An 18732-nucleotide genomic window follows, 5' to 3' on the forward strand; every position below is an offset into this window, starting at 1 on the left:
TAAAAGAAAAAAACAATAGATGTAGGTGGTGGGTGAATAATGCAACCCGATTCTACTTTCATTACATACACGTCACCCAAACTAATTAATTTTTAATACACTTTTCTCTGTCGCTGACCGACCGTGCCTGCCTATTTTAAATACAAATAAGGCTTGTCTCAAAGACGATAGCCAGTTATGTTGTATCTAACGACATCGGTCGATGATACATAAGACCACATAACACATGGTCTATATGTAGGCCTAATGTAATAAAAAAAATGAAATAAAGGTGAGTGAAATTCAACAAAAGAGAAAAAAACATTTCGATAAATAGTCATACCGTACGTAAAAAAAAAATTACAAACATTATTAATAACAGTAGAAATAACAATTGTAATAATAATAATCATCATCAGATTGTAAAAATAGTCAAAACCATATTACATTATTAAGTGGAATAGTAAACACCATAATTATGATCATTTTAAAAACAGAAACAAAATACTTACGTAGGTTTAATGAATAGGGCCTACACTACCAGTAGTATAGAACGCAATACAAGGAGTATCGGAAAACAGGAATAGGCCAACAATTACTGTTAAACAATGACACGCAAGAGCCGATAACTTAATTAATTTAACAGTGAATTTGCTGGTAGAAAGATACCTGTACTTTGGTTTTAATTATGCCAACCCATTCATCATTTACAAACATGTCCTTTATCAAATTAATTAATGAATATTATAGCAATACATAATACTTGTTATTATTCACACATAATTTCAGATTTCACTATGAATAATATGTGACATATTTAAAATATCCGGGTTTCGGATTGAGGTACGTGAAGGTTCGGCCGCTGTACTAAAACGATCTAATCTCAAAATTATTTACTACATACCACACTGTAAGTCCAACTATTTTAGGCCAATTAAACAATGTACTAATTAGTTATTATTAGGTATTCAAATTAATAAGCCCTAATAGATAAATAATGTGGCCGTATGCATATTCGGTAGGCCCTACCATCCGTTTGTTGAATAAATCACTTTTTAAAGATTTCTATTGTGTGTATTGTAAATTGTAATATTAGTTATATCCCAGCCGCGGGAGTTCACTACACGTTCACCGACATGTAGGCATGTAATCTATAATAATAATAAATTCAATAATGTAGTTATATAGGCCTTTACCATACGAATAATTTTTCTTGTGCGCGACTCGGCCGTAAGTGGATAGGGCAGGCCAACAAAGCCGCCTCCCACTTAGGACGCAACGCAAGGACGCAAGCGCAAAGTAAGCGAGTTGACCAATGACACAGTTAATAATAATATCATTTACTTAATCCATATTGTGATTTGTCAGATTATAACTCCATGGTCAGATTATTAAAATATCAATAGGCCTATTACCGGGCGGGCCTATACAACTAATATTAAAATCCTTTTTTTGTTATGATCCGATAACATTGTACATTTGATTGTAATATTGGCTCTGTTCAAGAAATAGCTCTGGAAAGAACCACCAGGTAGCACATAATGGTCCGACAACCCTTTGAAATTCAATATTATGGTTCTGGTGAAGAACAGAGTAACAGCGCCACCAACCAGAGAAGGGTAGGTACGAAACGTGACGCGCGCACACTCTCGCTCCTAGATCCTTCTCTCTCTGCCTGCTTGATGGTGGTGTGTGTGTCCCGACTTCCCACCTCCTCCGGTCCGGGCCTAGAAAAAAAGAGGAACTTTTTCTATTAATAATTATTGCAAACGTATTTATCGTTATTAATATTAGTTTTCCAAGAATTTGTGAATCGTGTTAATAAAGGTAAGTCTGGGCAGAGACGTTTGTTTTTACAGATAGGATGATTAAAATGTATAAATCCAGGCCTCACTACTGTACTAGCTAGCCAGCTAGGCCTAGTAGGCTAGGCTAGTATAGGCCTAGCCGGCTAGGCCTCCGGCCAGGCCTAGTATAGTTAGTGGGACGGAGGGAAGGGCCTACCTAGCCGTAGTAGGCTGCCCCTCTGCCTAACTTGAAAGCTAGACTATGCCTGGCCGGAGGCTAGTAGGGTAGGCTAGGCTAGTTGCAAGATATACTAGCCTAATAACTATCTAGGCTAGCGTACCTATCTAGTAGGCCTATTATTGTCTTCTTAATCATCATTCTTAATCTTAGTAGCCTAGGCTAGGCCTAACCTAGGAGAGGCTAGAGGCCTTAGTTAACGGGGCCTTAGCCTACTAGTAGGCTATTTAGCTACCCTAAGAGACTAGCTATGCCTATTTATAGAGTCTTATTAATATTATCTAGTAGTATAGTACTGTACTGTACATTAGCTAACTGAAGAATAGGCGTTGGACCAAATGTGATTGTGATCAGGTCAGCCACAAAAATATGTTGGCCCCCAACACAATATTAAATATTATTGTATTCAACCTGTTTATAAAAATGCACCAGATACACAAATCCAATTTAATATATATATTCCGTTTTACTGCTTGTAATAGCTATATACTTGTAACCACAGCAAATTCCGTGGCTAAGTGCCCTGATTTCTGGTTTCTCCCTACCGTCTGCACATGCCGTACGTCACATGTACTACTATAGATCCGAGCGCCCGCAGACGGTTGGTATGCTCAGGCCATTTATTCATTGGCCACCCCCTGGGGTCAATACTATACTTGCCCCAGTTTTGAAAAGGAGGTAGTCACCCGGCTAGCGTTGCTACCCAGCCCCTGAGACTGGGTTCGCGGAATTTGCTATCTCCTTGTGACATAATAAAATATGGCACCCGGCCGTGCAAGTTATAATTAAAAACTTTGAAATTGAAAATGTAACCCTTTATTGGGTATCGACACCGCTGAGACTTAAAACGGCTCTCGACGAGCGGCGCATTTGTATCAGTCAATATTGATCGCACAAGCTGCGAAATATTGACACATACTCCATATTCTCCCTATGTAAAGGAGCCCGTCCTCTCCGATACGTTACCAATCCCGATTTAGCCACAAGTGTTTGTCGCCAGACTGGAGCTCAATAATTCTTCCACATCAGTCTGAGCCATACGACCTCGATCATAGTCCCACCTGGGTCCACCAGAACCCCTCTTCATTAGGGTCCGATTCTATCTGCCGGATTTTTAAAATAGGGACCACGTCATTTACGTCCTCCCGGAAACGCAATAAGAGCATCCACCGCATGGCAAATCCCCGGGGTAGACTCCCTGCTTAAAGTGGAGAACAGAATTGTATAATCAGCAGCAGTATCTACTACAGCTACCGGGTGAACCCCATTTACAAACACTGTGGCATGCAATGCTTTAGCTGACTCTACCCTATTTACCACTATTCATGGTTCCCTTTCCTTTAACCTACCGGTGTTTACAGATACCCCCAGAGGATCCCCACCCGGGTACCTCTTCCTTCTTAGCGCACGAGCCTTCAAAACGCTGGCAGTCGGTGGTCAGGCTCGACCCCAGACCCCTATTCGTTTAAAGGATCTTCTTGTTCCCCTACCTGCCTGGCTTGCCGCGCTAATTTTGAGCATTCTCTTTTAAAATGACCCACCTCATTGCATTCAAAGCAGCGGTCCCGGGTAGTAATAGCTGATTGGGGAGGAAGTGGAGGCCCTGCACCCATTCGGTCCCTGTATCAGTATCTCCAAGACCCTTTTTAGCAACCCTTTAACCTGGGCCAAATCTGCCTCTATTGCCATAACGCTCTTACATAACCCACCTGATTGGGCCTCGTACCCACCTCTAGGTGGTTGTCTGTAAAAACCCCCGTTCTCCATCCCTCGGCCGTTCCAAGGCAAAACCGCGTAACTCGCATTTTGGTCAATTTTGAGATTTTTACATTTGGGGAATTATTACAAATTTATGAACAACCTGTAAAAATTTCAGGTTTCAGAGATCATTATTTTTAGAGATAGTACCACGTATCTTTAAGCAAAAAACAAATACTTCTAGTATTTTCCAAGGCAAAACAACGTATCTACCAGATACATTGTTCTGCCACGGAAATGCATACAATTTTCCCTTTAAATTCTCACAATCAGCTAAGTTACGTAATTTTTAGATAGAAACCGCTGATGCATGACAATATGCATACTGTAGCAACGATCTCAACTAAAAGTATAAGATATATTAAACAATACTAGGCTTATTAGGCTAGACAACTAATTTAATGTATTAAAATTTATTCTAAGAATTAACTATATTTACGAAAAAGTTTAGGCAAGCTTGAAACTAGGCTAGGCTATTATTTTTGACAGACCTACCTACAGTAATCTAGCCAAGGCCTAGTACCCCAGTACTGTCAATGGAACTAGGCTAGTATGACGGCCGTTTTTGCATTGTTGTACGTGTGCCTTGTAGTAGCAGGTTAGTACCGTAGGTAGGCTATAACATAATAATGTAAGTCTATATCATAAATAGTAGATCAAAATGGCTAAGCCTAGCTTCAAATGCACTCTTTGTTAAGCCAACCTAGTTGGTAGGCATTATTAGTGATTGCAGCCCTCCCTGTTGTTCAAAAAGAGTTTCAATCCATTGTTTTTAAAATCATCACAGTTACGTTGTTTTGCCATGGAATGACCACAGTTACATGGTTTTGCCACAGGATATCGCAGTTACGTTGTTTTGCCTAAGAAATGACTTTCACATCATTTCCAAGGCAAAACAACGTATCTGTTAAAAGTGGTAATAACTTTTGATAAATTGTTTAAATTATTTAACATTTCATATTTAATAATAATTATTATTTATATATACTCATGCAAAATTTCACATCATTACGATAATTTGTTGCTGAAATGCAAACACTCAAACTTCAATTAAATTTTTCTCGAAAAGCAACATTTTGTAGTTACGTTGTTTTGACTAACTGGACTACGGGCTCCCCCTCGCTATCATTGTCCTCAGGTTGGACGGGAGTAGAAGAAAGTGGGCGTGATGGTGCAATCGGCCTAGTCGAGACCGTTGGAGACCTTGCTGGGGTGGTGGTGACGCTATTTCTTTTCCCCACATAGTTTCATAAAGAGATTGGAGGCTGTTAAATTTGTTGTACTTAATAAGCACCTCGGACATAGTATAGTAGCGCAGTTTTCGAAAAGTACCAATTTCCCCACCCCCCGTGTTACGGCACCCAATACAGAACTTCATTGCTGAATATCTCTGTATCCATTCATTGGAAAGCGGCTTGAACGCTTTCCTCGTTAAAACCTGGTCGGCCCATTCCCCTACTGTCTCCGTTTCATGTTGGGCCGGGGAATGAACACTAAGATCATTCTGATCTCTACCAAGGAAGACACTGAAGCTAGCATCTGACGAAAATCTTCTGGTGACAACCTAGGGTTAGGTGAAAAATCAAATCTGCTTGAGAATTCCGGCTTCTTACTAAAGACCCATTAATAGAACCTATTTCTATTACGGACGAAATATTACCTAATCTAGTCCTAAGGGACAACATTTTGTCCGCCCGAACCACTCCGATCCCCGGAATATTGCATAATTGCTCGAGTGTACAAAAATTCAACCGAGTGCGATTCCCATCTATCGGCATGGTAGTTTAACAACCAAAACCCGGACTCTAACTATAATCCCTAAACCGGGAATTTTTAACCCCGCCGATGGAGATCGATTTTTTATTTCCAAAAGCGGACTAACTATTAATTAATAATTAATTAATAACAATCCAAATAGACACACAAATATGTATCCAATTAATTAATATTAACACTACCGTACCGCAATACCACTAATCTTTTTCCACTGACCCTGAAAACTAATTTGCATAATATGCAGCACAAGTCTGTCCGATATCTCGCTAACACAAATTCCATACACATGGTTGTAGTGAAATTAGCCTAAATCACACACAGCTTCAAGACACACACATATATATATATTTTCATGGAGAAATCTTATGTAGGAGAATTTTACAGTAGGCGGAGGTACTGTATGCACTCGGAGGGGCTTTCTAGTTTTATTTTAATAGTTAAAAGAGCTTTGTATCTGTAATGCTGTATATGTACATTCGAATACGAAATAAAGAATAAATTAAATGAAATATTAGGCGTTTATAATTTTGAATATGAGGCAACAATTACTCATTTCATTTAAAATAAGTTGTTTTTATGATACATTAAATTATCATTTCAGGTGAACACGATGGCATCTGTTCATTTGCCATTTTGTGATGTGAACTGTAGCTATGAGCATTGTCCTTTACTAATATGTGTTATGAATACAAACCGACAGAACATGACAGAGTTGTCTGTGTGTATTCAAAGTTACAAGACAAGAGGGTGGAAGATATCTGATAACATTCCAGATCCATGTAAAGATTTCCAGTACCCACTGCTTCATTGGGCTTGTGCTTTAGGTTTGTCAATGTTTAATTTTAATTATAATGTTAATGACTTTTTATATAACACCTACATAGATTCCTGTCATTATTTTATTGGATAATTGTGGCTCACATGATAAAAAGTTAGTGCCCTATAAATCGCTCCATCCAAGAGTGGTGAATTCCGATTTTTACAGAATGAAGGGCATCCCCTTACATCTTCATAATTAAAGAACAGGACACAGATTTTTCTACTATGATTAAAAATCCATCAATTTATTATGTCTTCTCTAATTAATGAACTACATGTTTGACAAAACCATATTTTATGTAATTGAATGTTTCAAATCGCTGAAAAAAGTCATGATTGTGCCTAATGCTTGGTTCCCACTAGAAAGGCAACACAAGAACGTACTGTATTGTAACGTAAGTGATTTGACCAATTACAAGAGATGGATTATTCAAACTGTTTTGTCATTGCTCAACTCGCTTGCATTCCGTCTCTAGTGGGAAGAACCAAGCTTTAGTATTAAAATCAAGTATTATTCTGACTTGTCAAGGTACAGTACAACTGCATGTAAAGTACTGTACATCGATTTTAATACACAGAATTTTTGACAGACAAAAACAGGCTCCGGCAGCACCGACTCTTAAATAGTCATTAAAATTTAAAAAAACTTCTTGTCTTATAATATCTATAGTTTCATAAATTTGTTATAGCTGTGTTATTAACATTGTCTAAATAACTTCATCTGGCTATTTCTTTTTAGTTGCTAATTGTATGCCAATGACTCATTTTCAGGTAAATATTCAATGGTTAAATGGTTGATAAAAGAAGGTTTTGATCCTAACCTACAAACAGAAGCTGGTGATACGGCTCTTCATAGGGCCATAATAAGCCTACGGTTACGCTTGCACAACAAGTTGCAGATACGAGGCCTAGATTCAACTGTTGACTTGCTTAGTGGCAATCTTTCCCTGGCTAATGTGAATCGACAGACACCAATGTTGTTGCTAGCTCATTCATTATTAAAGAAGGAGATTTCAGTTGAGTACTTTTCACATTGGATGATATGTTGTACAGATACTATCATTAATATTACTCCAGGTAAGGAACAGTGTCAAAGTTTCTCCACTAGCCATACAGTTACTGCAGTAACTACATTTTGTTTATTGTTTAACTTGTTTATGCAATTAGGGTTACTCCAGGTACAGTAAGGGAAAGTGTCAAAAATATTCCACTACACAGTTACTGCAGTAACTATATTTTGTTTATTGTTTAACATGTTTATGCAATTAGGGTTACTCCAGGTACAGTAAGGGACAGTGTCAAAAACATTCCACTACACAGTTACTGCAGTAACTATATTTTGTTTATTGTTTAACATGTTTATGCAATTAGGGTTACTCCAGGTACAGTAAGGGACAGTGTCAAAAATATTCAACTACACAGTTACTGCAGTAACTATATTTTTCATCTCAGGCTCACATATGGGTTTAACTAGATTTTAATCTTTGCACCTTTCTGGTCAGAATACTATACCACTTGATGCATACATTACTGGATTGTAGAGAAGCTACTTCACTTTTTTTAAACTATATCAACAGACAAACGATCAGTAATGACAGATGCTCAAGATCACGATGGTAATACTGTCCTGCATTTGATGGTTAAGCAGCCAGGCATTCTGCCTTCTATCCGGCGAATGATGAACGCATCAGCAAGTCTAAACATAAGGTATATTGCTTCACTGATATTAAATTATAATAGGAAGCTTTCGATTTGCAATGATGAAAAAACATGTTAGTACATAGGGAATATTGGGATGCAAATAGGGAATGTTGGTGTGTGTGTTCTCACCTCGACACAGGTTTGATGGTTTCTAGGTCCTGACGACGACCGATGACGCATCGATTGACCTGATCTAAGTTGTTCTTGGTACTCGGCCGTCAAAAATCCAAAGTGCCCTATTAAATCACTTTGGATTTAGAGAAAAGACAAACAACAACAAATGTTGGCTGAACAGTTTTAAAATTGAGTTCTGATTGATCATATGTGAGCATGCTGTATTGCTATAAACAAAATAATACATTCACATTTAGCTATCTACTGTACTGTATGCTGCAATTTGCATGCATAAGTCCTCTTCAAAGCACAAGTGTTATAAGTATTCCCTAAGCTGAAATAAACAATTCAAGGAACTATAAATTCGTACCAGAAAAGGGTTTCGGCAGATGAAAGCATGAACAAGCATTACGCATAAAACACATCTTTTGGTCCATGTGAATAGTTTTGAAATACATTAAGATTAACATTGTCATTTATATAGCGCCTTTAATACAATGATCAAAAGGCTTTACAATAACCAATGGTGAAAAATTACTATAGGGGAAAAGGTGTGTTTTTGACAATTTGTCACCGATGATATGTTGTGTATTGTTTAGTGAGGTTTATTCCACATACCGTATATTTCGGTGTATAAGTCGCACTTTTGACACGCAAATTTGACCTCTAAATTAAGGGTGCGTCTTATACACCGAACATAAATGCCTCACCACACAGATTGTACATAGCTAGGCCTTAGGCTAGGCCTAGGCTATCGTCACCTCGTTTGCTAGGCCTGAGTAGGCTAGGCCTAGCTAAAGTAACTAACGTAACGGCAACCTGCTTCTGCCTAGTTTTCAAGGCATTTTAGCATGATGTTATACTAAAAATATGATGAAAAGATTTGTTCATTATGGCGATTAAATTTCATTTGTAAACGTTTACGTCGTACGATTGGAATAGTATTTATTTATACAGTTAGTTATACGCACGATCGCCGTACCCCCAACGCAAGCCCTTCTTGGCGGCCACATGGTGTACGGTATTCGACTAGTATATTCTCCAGGTAATTATAGCATGGACCTAGCGTACACACTTCTCGGATACATAGATACTAATCGAATACAATTGTCCGTGAAAACGTCTGCCCTCTCGAAATGATCGAGCAAGGCTAGCCCACATATACGTGTTACACACATGGTCATGCACTCGATGTTGCGGCTGTTGAGGCTGGGCGCGGCCGAGTCTAGGTAAGAAAAAACCTAAATAAAGGACGCCGTTGCAGATATAACAAAATATGTTATTACAATAATATTGATTACAATTTAAAAAAACATTGTTTTGATGAAATATAAGGTGCGTCTTATACACAGACGATATAAAAAATACCGATATTTTACTCTCAGTTAGGGGGTGCGTCTTATACACAGGTGCGACTTATACACCGAAATATACGGTAGTCGGCCCAAGCTTTGAAAACAAATGTTCACCATATGATTGGTGAACACGAGGAACATAAGTTAGCCTTTGGTGAACTGAAAAAGCATTATACCTTATGATTATTGATTATAAATTGCTATTTTTATTCTTGGTTATTTAAATTTTATTTAGAAACAAATGGGGTCAAACTGCATTAGATATAGCAAGTTTGAACAAATCTGAGGACTATGTCCAAAACCTGACAATAGTTGCTGCTCCCCGGTGGCCCTGCCTCGTCAGTAAAGGAGACTCAAGCATGGTACGAACCTCACCACGTTTACAAGTACCGACTTCACAGATGGATGTCACACTAACAAAAGGAGTCATTGCAGTCAGTTCACCAAAAAAGAGGTATACAGTAGTCCTTTATAACCTATTCATGGGATGCCCTTTTTTAAAGGGACACTCATGAAACGAATACAGTGTGCTTTTTAAAGCGACACTCTCTCATATAATTCTGCTCTTGTTTACACTCTAGTGTCGATGACAATTCCCCTATAAATTGGTTCGCCTAAAATAAAAGAAAAGAATAGAGTAAAAAGTTCAATTCAAGTTAAAGTTTATATACAGATTAATCAGAGTTTCCTGAATACAAATGAAGCTCTGACACAAAAGTGTGATTTGCCCAAATATGGTAGTGATATGTTCAAATCTGATAGTGATATGTTCAAATCTGATAGTGTGACTTTAATAATATCCATATGGGCACATCACATTTTTATTTTGTGAAATAAAGTTTTTATAGTATAGACAGAGCTTAAAGATGTATTGTCCCCCTGAACAAAAATTTTTTTTTTTTAAAGGCCATTTTAATGATACATAAAAGTTATTCACTTTGAAAAAAAATTGGATCAAAAAAAAAATTATTTACCTTAGAAAATCGTAATTTAAAGTAAAAAATAGTCAACCGGAAGTCGGTTGGCTGGCAGCCAGCTGGCTTCCGGTTTAATTTAACCCTTGACCTGAATTAGCTTATGAATTATGCATATTGTATGATTCTTGTGCGTGTATGTGACCTCTAGGTCATCTGAAAAAAAAAACGACGTGATATGGCGAGACGACGATGTGGGAAAGTTCTGTAGTTTAACAACAACAAAAACAACTCCTACTTGAAGAAAAGACTATGGCTAGGCCCTAGCAGATTGGTAAGTAAGAACTGTAGTTTCTATGGTGCAGCTTTGTTAGTTAGTATAGGAAGCCTAGCTAGCCCATTACAGCTGTACTGGCTATCTAGTGTACTATCCCCTATCTATTGGCTAGGCCTAGAGTAGTAGCTAGTCTAGTAGTGGTAGTAGTACTACTAGGCCTAGTTGTAGGCCTGAGTGAGGGTTCACCCTGAGTGAGTAGCAGGCCTAGCTAATACTAATAGATACAACTTGTAAGCCTTATTAATAGTTATTGCCAACCTAGCTTTAAATAGGATTAGGCCTATAACATTCATCTGTGAGCATGGAGTAAGGAATAAGGTTTTAGCATGGAGGTATAAAAATAAAATATTTTATACCTCCATGGTTTTATTGTGACTTGTGTGAATTTATTTTTAGTATAATACTATAATATTAATAATAGTCTTTAATTTATCATTATTCATATCACTTTTCATTCATTTTAAAACATTTAATTTTCTTTTCTATGTAGAGTTTGTGATTAAAAAAAATTATACATAAGAGAAGCGAAACTCAAAAAGCGATGGCTTGTGGATGGCTGCCAAAAATAGAAAATAAGGTCACCACCAGGGCCAGGAGAGATTATGGTGCTTGGTTTTTCCTTCATGATTAATTAGATTTTAATGCTAATATAAATTTGTGAAAATTGTAACTAGGCCTATACTGTACATCCAATAATGTAATTATTTTAGAGAAAATGACCAAATAATCTAAGTTGAATATTTTTTGGAATGTGTACCTTACAGTACTTAGTACCGTTATGTTGAAAATTCTTCCAAAGCAATAACGTTCAAACCAACATTCACACAATTAAACTTTTTATGTACATATTTTAATAAATAATGTCTTTCTTTTAATAGGTATTAACACACTTGAATGAACAATATGAGCAAGTAGTGGAAAATGGTGAAGAAATCAACACAAAATGTGGTAGCAACATTCACAATATTTATTTGAACGTTTCTTACTATGACACTTTAAAATGGATGAACAATCACAGAAGACAAGCTATTGCTGTAATGCCACAATCAACACATCAATTAATAGTTGAAAATAAATTGTCAACAATAATGCAGAAATTCAATGAAATATACTAGTAATTAACTCATTTTTTACTGTACTGTACTGTAAATCTTCACACATTAAAATTATGGTGATTTTATCTCATGTACTGTAGTAGTATTTTTTATTTATTTAATGCTGTATACAAATGTTATTGCTCTAATTATGAAAACTATACAACATTTTAAAAGCTGGAAAACAACCAACACATTTGCCTAATGCTTTATGATAGTCATCCAATATTTATCTTGTGTTCCACTACCGAGTCTACTGCCAGTTGCCTTTAAAATGCTGTATGGGTGTAACTTCTGTTCCAGTCTTCATTAGCTTAAGTCTATAAATTGAAAAACAATGATGTATAAATACAAAAGTCAAATAGAAAAATTAAATATTTCACAATTTATTGCATACATATAATCATTATTTCTGTACATGAATCCGAAGTTTTCAATTTGGGGTACTAATGTACAGTAAGGAATCCTTGAAAAGTGCATCTCCTCCCTAAAAAAGGCCTAGTCTAATTACTAGTGTTTTCGTTTTGGTTGCTATCAACAACAATCTATTCTACCGTCAACTTCTTTGGTACTGTATGCTGATCATTTTCCAAATGTTCGTTTTTTGTCATCAGTTAGTCTTTTTTTAGACTTTAAAATTAATTCGAGCTCCAAATGTATATCAGTGGTACATCAACATAGTAGGCCTATTTCCTGTAGCTAGTTGTGGAGTGATGGCTTAGCTAGGTGAGTACGACATATAGGACCTAGCTAGGCCTCAAAGTGGGTTCCCGTCTACTTTTCTGACCCGATTATCTGCCTGCCTACAGCTGCTGCTACACTACACTACACAGTAGTAAACTACAGTACTATACTAACTAGGCCTAGGCCCTACTAGATAGTAGAAGTAGGCTTATATTATAGCCCTAGCCTAGATAGCTAAGCCTATAACTATACGCCAAAAACTATTATAGGAGGATGTGTCATTCATCTAAAATAGAATTCTACTTACCAGCAAATTAACGGCAGAGCTTTTTACATCATACGATCAGGGAAACCCCAGCACTTTCTTCTGTTCTTCGCACATGTTTGTTTACGTGGTGAACAGATCGGATCTCCCCTGTTTGGATACTCATTAACATATCATGCATATTTATGAGCTGTTAGCTAACCATCGTTATTTTGGAATTTCTGAACTTATGAGTTCGAAAAAATGGTAAACTTATTTTGATTTTTTATAAGCGAAATCAATATTTTTTTCGGATTTTTTTTCGGCGAAAGTGAATAACTTTATTATAACTACAAAATGGTCTATTCAAAATTTGATTTTTTTCATCTTTATTTTTCATGTTTTGGGGGACAATACAACTTTAAGGCAGACTTATATGGAACTCAAAGACAGAGACTGTAAAAATGTCAGCAATATAATGCTAAATAGTGTGATTAGGTCTTTAAAATCTGATCTCTGTTTGTGCACAGAAAATTCAGATCGAGTGCTATCGTGGGAAAAAAAGAGTTGATAAAAAATATTAAAGATGTATAGTATCCGCCGTGACCATCTAAAACAATTTATTTATCAGAAAAAACTGTAATTCAAAGCGAAAAATAGTCAAATTGGCTGCTTCTGTGTGTTTGGTTGAATTTAACCATTTTATTTTTCTACAGAAGTGATTACCTTTATTAAAGCTACAAAATAACCTATTTTAAGTCTGATTTGAAAAAACATTTTTTTTTTTTAATTTTGTTTATATGCCATTTTAAAGTCACATAATAATTATCCACTTTGACCAAAAATTAGATCGGAAAAAAAATGTATTTACCTGAAAAAACTGTAATTCAAAGCAAAAAATGGTCAAATTGGTGAAATTTAACCATTTATTTTGTCATTTTATAAGTGAAAACATTAGTTTTTTTTCATTTTTTTTTGCTATGGAAGTGATTAACTTTATTAAAACTACAAAATAATATATTCAAAGTCTGATTTAATTAATTTTCATTTTTCATGTTTTTGGGGGACAAATACATCTTTAATTAATGTTTTCATGGTTTTGGAGGACAATACATCTTTAATTAATGTTTTCATGGTTTTGAAGGACAATACATCTTTAATTAATGTTTTCATGGTTTTGGAGGACAATACATCTTTAAGATCTGTAGTTTAATGGTAAATCATTACATCATAAAGCATAAAGTTTTTCTGTTGCATATTTTCTATTCTGTATAAAAAGACATTAGTTCCATTTCTAGAAGCTGATATTAGTAGAGAACTTTGTCATTATGCGAGTTATATTTTATTAGGAAAACCCCTGTTTTCTTTAAATGTAGACTAAATTCAAATCGAGATACAGCTTCGGTTGCGAATGCTTCACCGGCGGAGCCTGTTGTCACAAAACGATCAAGAAAAAATTCACCACACCGCAGAGTCGCATTTGACAACCTTCGAACACATTTACCAGGAACCTCACAAATTGAGTAAGTTGTTGCACACATAGTAGCAAATTGATATTATTCACTGTTGTCCTACAAAATGACCTCTCTTTCACCTTATGGTGCTGGCGGTAACTCTTTTCGTCAGTCCGCGTGTATACAAAATGCTTGTATACTAAGAACATGGTACATCTGAAGTCTTTCTGGACGTGTAGGGTTTTACTCCTGTGTTTTAGTTCACACAGCAATAAAAGTGCCATAACTTAAAAGAAACATGTAATTGCATGTAACATAAACAGCGATGACCTTGTAAATAAAAATTAAATATTAATTATATATTTTTATTGTAATAAAGCCACACTAAATGGATAGATAATTTTGTTGTTTAGAGAAGCAAGAAATAATATGGATGCAGTCACAGTGACAATCACACAATCTTGTATCAAATGTGAATTAGAAGATAATGTTGAAGTTACCAATCCTGCAGCCACAAGTTATATTCCAGAAAGTACAAGTTACACAAATGATGCAGTTTACAGTCCTGATGATAGTAAGTTAGTTGTCTACTACACTATCAAACTAGTTTGACAAAAACAGTTTGATGAGCCTATGGTAGTGATAAGCTCAAATATGGAAGTGATATGACATCCTCATGTTCATATATGGGCACATTTTTTTTTTGTCACATAAAGTTTGATAATGTAGACAGAGCTTAATCGTTTTGACAAAATCAAAAATCTTGAAAAGCTGCGAGAATGTTTAAGGACAATGGAAATTCATGCTAGCACCCAAATTATGCCATTGTCGCTAACCTGGGTTTGAACTAATGATCTGAGGTTAGCACCAGTTGAATCTCTTGGGACTCGAGCACCTCCTCTCTTATAGATATAGAAACTGGCAGACATGAATGAAATCCAATGACTAAATAAATTGATTTTAAGTTATTTTTAGAAAATACAAACAGAAGGTGAATTGCAGATTTAAAACAAATTAAGCTAAAAATGATCTCTTCCAGCAAGAGAATTGTTGTGTACAAGTTTAAATTAGTAACAATCTTAGTAATTGAAAGGATAGAGTGATTTCTTTTTCTAATTAGATTCGCCTAGTGGAAACAGGCTTCAGACACATTCTGGAGCTTGCTTATGCTTGGTTCCCTCTAGGACGCAAGCGTGTTGACCAATAACAAGTGACAGAGCGAATAATCCATCGCTTTACGTTGCATTGCGTCTCTAGTGAGAGAACCAAGCATTTGGGTACTTGATTAAGACTATCTATGTAGAGAATAACAGCAAAATCTGGTTTACCTTTTCAATTTCTGTCCATTTTGTTTTTTTACATTTTATTTCTTTTGGTTTTTCTATTCAGCAACATCTGATTCAAGTGGTTTCTTTGAATATTTAAAAATTAGCCCAGGATTTAAAAAAGAAATTGTAGAAAAACTGGAACAAGATAAACAGCAATTCCAGGCTATTATAAACCAAGAGGAAACGATAAGGCTTGGTAAGTTATGCATAATAGTGTGGAAAAAAAAGATTTTGCCCTACTTTATCACAAGAATCTCCTGTTGGTTAAAAGCGTGTGAAATTTCGAATAGCATTGTGTAATAGAGTAGAGAAAATGGGTGACACCATTTTGAGTCATGGAGTAGTACACCCTCAGTATGTTAGAAAGTTAAATCCTTTACTATACTGTATAAGAAAAAGGGTAATATGCATCAGGGACGTTTCTGCCCAGGAGTATGTTAACAGTTGCTCTTCGTGGGCCATATCAAATGTAACCCATGGTCCCCGCTTAGCCTGTAGGCCATCTGTTAAGAATGCCAGGTTTAAACCATTCAGATAAAACTTCATAATGTAACAAACCTCTGTGACTTTATTATTAATTATTCTTGAACTAGTAATGAGGGGAATTGATTGTTATAGGAGGGTTCTTGTATTTAAACAAATATTCGTCTTTTTCAACAGTTGAAGAATCAGAGCTGAAGGAGATAAATGAGGAGAAAAAAATTTCTGAGGAGAAAATTGTTTATTTGTTGGGACAGGTAGAGGTAAATATAAATTCAAAAATCATTCGTATGCATAAATTGTACTGTGCCTTTAAACATTGTCAAATTAAGATCTAAACAGAACCTAATGTCTTCTCTTTTGAACTGTAATTTTAATTTTTATTGCAGAGATTACAAAATAAGTCTTCAGACCTACAAAAGAGTGCTGACAAACTGAAACGAAATTCGACTGAACGTTTAGAAAAGGTGACCAAGATAAAAAATAAACTGTTAGTGTGTATGAAGACTATGAAAGAACTTGAACAAGACAATGGAAAAAGCTGAGTATGAGGAATATAGTACTGAAGCATAACAAAATACCAACCAAAAGTAATCAAGAGTTAGTAATAAGTACTGTACATACAAATAAAGGCGTTATAGCTTGGTTCCCACTAAGATGCAACTCAAGAACGTAAGCATAAAGCAAGTGATTTTGACCAATCACAAGCGATGGATTATTCAAACTGTTGCCTTTCATTGGTTAACTCTGTTGTGTTGCATTGCTAGTGGGATGTATGCAATGGTTTACATTTTCCAGTAATACTATGCTTCGTACAGTAAGGTGTTTTTTTTCATTGCAGTATATTTTATACATATGTTCTACTGACCCAATGCCGGACACCCTTAGACTAACAATAGATGTCTGGGTTGACAGAAAGTCTTTCCGATGCTCACTCTGTCTTCTATTGAGACTGTGCACTGTGTAATATATGTTTATTATGTTGTGAAAGCAATGAAAGTTTTTTATAATCGTCAGGGTGCAAATTATATCTTATATAAAATACTATATTGGATATTTGATTGCTAAAGGTCTGTTTACACTATAACATTTTATTTATGGACACATCACATTTTGATAAAGTTTGATAGTGTAGACAGAGTTTTAGACTTTCTACATCAACTATAAATGTTTTGAAGGTATGCAATGAAATTCAAAGTTTTTTATAATCATCAGGTTGCAAATTATATCTTTATATAAAATACTATTATTGGTTGCTGAAGCTCTGTTTACACTAACAAATTCTATGTGATAATAAAAATGTGATGTTTTTTTATAAAGTTTGATAGTGCAGACAGAGCTTTAGACCTCAATGAAGGTGACAGGCAGCAATCTGCATAGAATCTAATGTATTTTATTTATCCTTTCTGTTTTTGAGCATCAATTTATCAATAATACAATAGTTTTACCAAAAGGTCTCACAATGCTTACAATCGAAATGGTTTAAACTGGTGAAAGTGATCAGTAATTTTTATCATGTGTATCGACTACTTTACAATTTTGTCAAGAAAACAAATTATGTCAATATTTTATAACCATTTATAATTTGTGTATTTAAAAACGTAATACAAAACTATGTTCTTACTTCATAATAGTATCAGTCATAATATCAACTTATTTTTAATTGAAATGTTCCCTGTTCTATACTGTACATGCCTTCACAAGGCTTCTTTAGTCTGTATACAGCCACCCATGTGAGGGCGGCCACCCATCTATATCTCATTTCTTTTCAACCCAGAATATGAAACATATGTTTATCCATAGGCATACATACAATTTGTTTTAATTAATTAACTAAATGAATTGGATTTGAGAAATATATTGTATAATTTGAAATGTTTAATTTAAATTCTGTTATTTTATTTTTAAGGTAATTTCTGTAATTTGTATATAATGTTTTTCATTAATATAATTTTAAAATATTGTCAATATATGTTTTGAATATACCTTCAAGGCTAAAAATAGAATTGACAACATTTTTTTTTTGGCTCTAGTCAAGAATTTAAATAAAATGTAATACTTGCCATGACATATTGTTGAGTAGAGTTAATTATCTTTATATTTCATTGAATACCGAGATGTTGAATATTAAAATGGTGAGAAATAGATGATGCGTGTGTTAATAAACTTAAGGTAAAGCTAATTTAGTAATTTTTGTTATTGATTTTCTTATATTAAAAAGTTATATTAGATTAATATTTGGGAATTTACAATTTTATAGTGTTTTATTCATAATTTAAAATATTATATTTGCATTAGGGTAGGCCTTCAGGTATGGGAAAGGGGTTAGGTTTGAATATTTTGCCTGTAGTGTAGTGGGTCTACAAGTTGATTTACCTAAAGTTGACAGTATTTTGATAGCATGCAAGATGCATTATGCATATTTTATTGCATACTCTTGTGTTTTTCTTCATAAAACCATGGAGTAATGATAAAACTGTTATGGTAGATATCCATAGAGGTAAAAAATAAATAGATATGTTCACCTTCATGGTAGATCTCAATTATAACAAAAATAATTGAATGTATTTGTATAAAATGTTTGAATTTACAGAAATAAAGTTGAAGACAAAATTTGTATACTGGTTGTATCATGACGTTTTATTACATAACATCGTAGCTCGATGCTTT

At 35.1% G+C, this 18732-nt stretch overlaps 1 protein-coding gene and 1 long non-coding RNA gene across 2 annotated transcripts; both read left to right on the top strand.

Annotated features, from left to right (window-relative positions):
• Nucleotides 1–1655: 1655 nt before the first annotated feature.
• Nucleotides 1656–18683, top strand: LOC140055118 (uncharacterized). Its single transcript, XM_072100333.1, has 10 exons — nucleotides 1656–1806; nucleotides 6140–6362; nucleotides 7129–7434; nucleotides 7935–8064; nucleotides 9763–9981; nucleotides 14177–14323; nucleotides 14668–14828; nucleotides 15644–15778; nucleotides 16243–16325; nucleotides 16452–18683. The coding sequence occupies exons 2-10, from the start codon at nucleotides 6149–6151 to the stop codon at nucleotides 16605–16607; spliced, it is 1551 nt and encodes a 516-aa protein (XP_071956434.1). The 5' UTR covers nucleotides 1656–1806; nucleotides 6140–6148; the 3' UTR covers nucleotides 16608–18683.
• LOC140054495 (uncharacterized) lies at nucleotides 10677–11967 on the top strand. The gene is made up of 2 exons (XR_011846525.1): nucleotides 10677–10775; nucleotides 11657–11967. It is a non-coding gene; the product is annotated as an uncharacterized lncRNA (long non-coding RNA).
• Nucleotides 18684–18732: the final 49 nt, after the last annotated feature.

This window comes from Antedon mediterranea, chromosome 7, assembly GCF_964355755.1.
Source record: "Antedon mediterranea chromosome 7, ecAntMedi1.1, whole genome shotgun sequence".
Taxonomy (NCBI): domain Eukaryota; kingdom Metazoa; phylum Echinodermata; class Crinoidea; order Comatulida; family Antedonidae; genus Antedon; species Antedon mediterranea.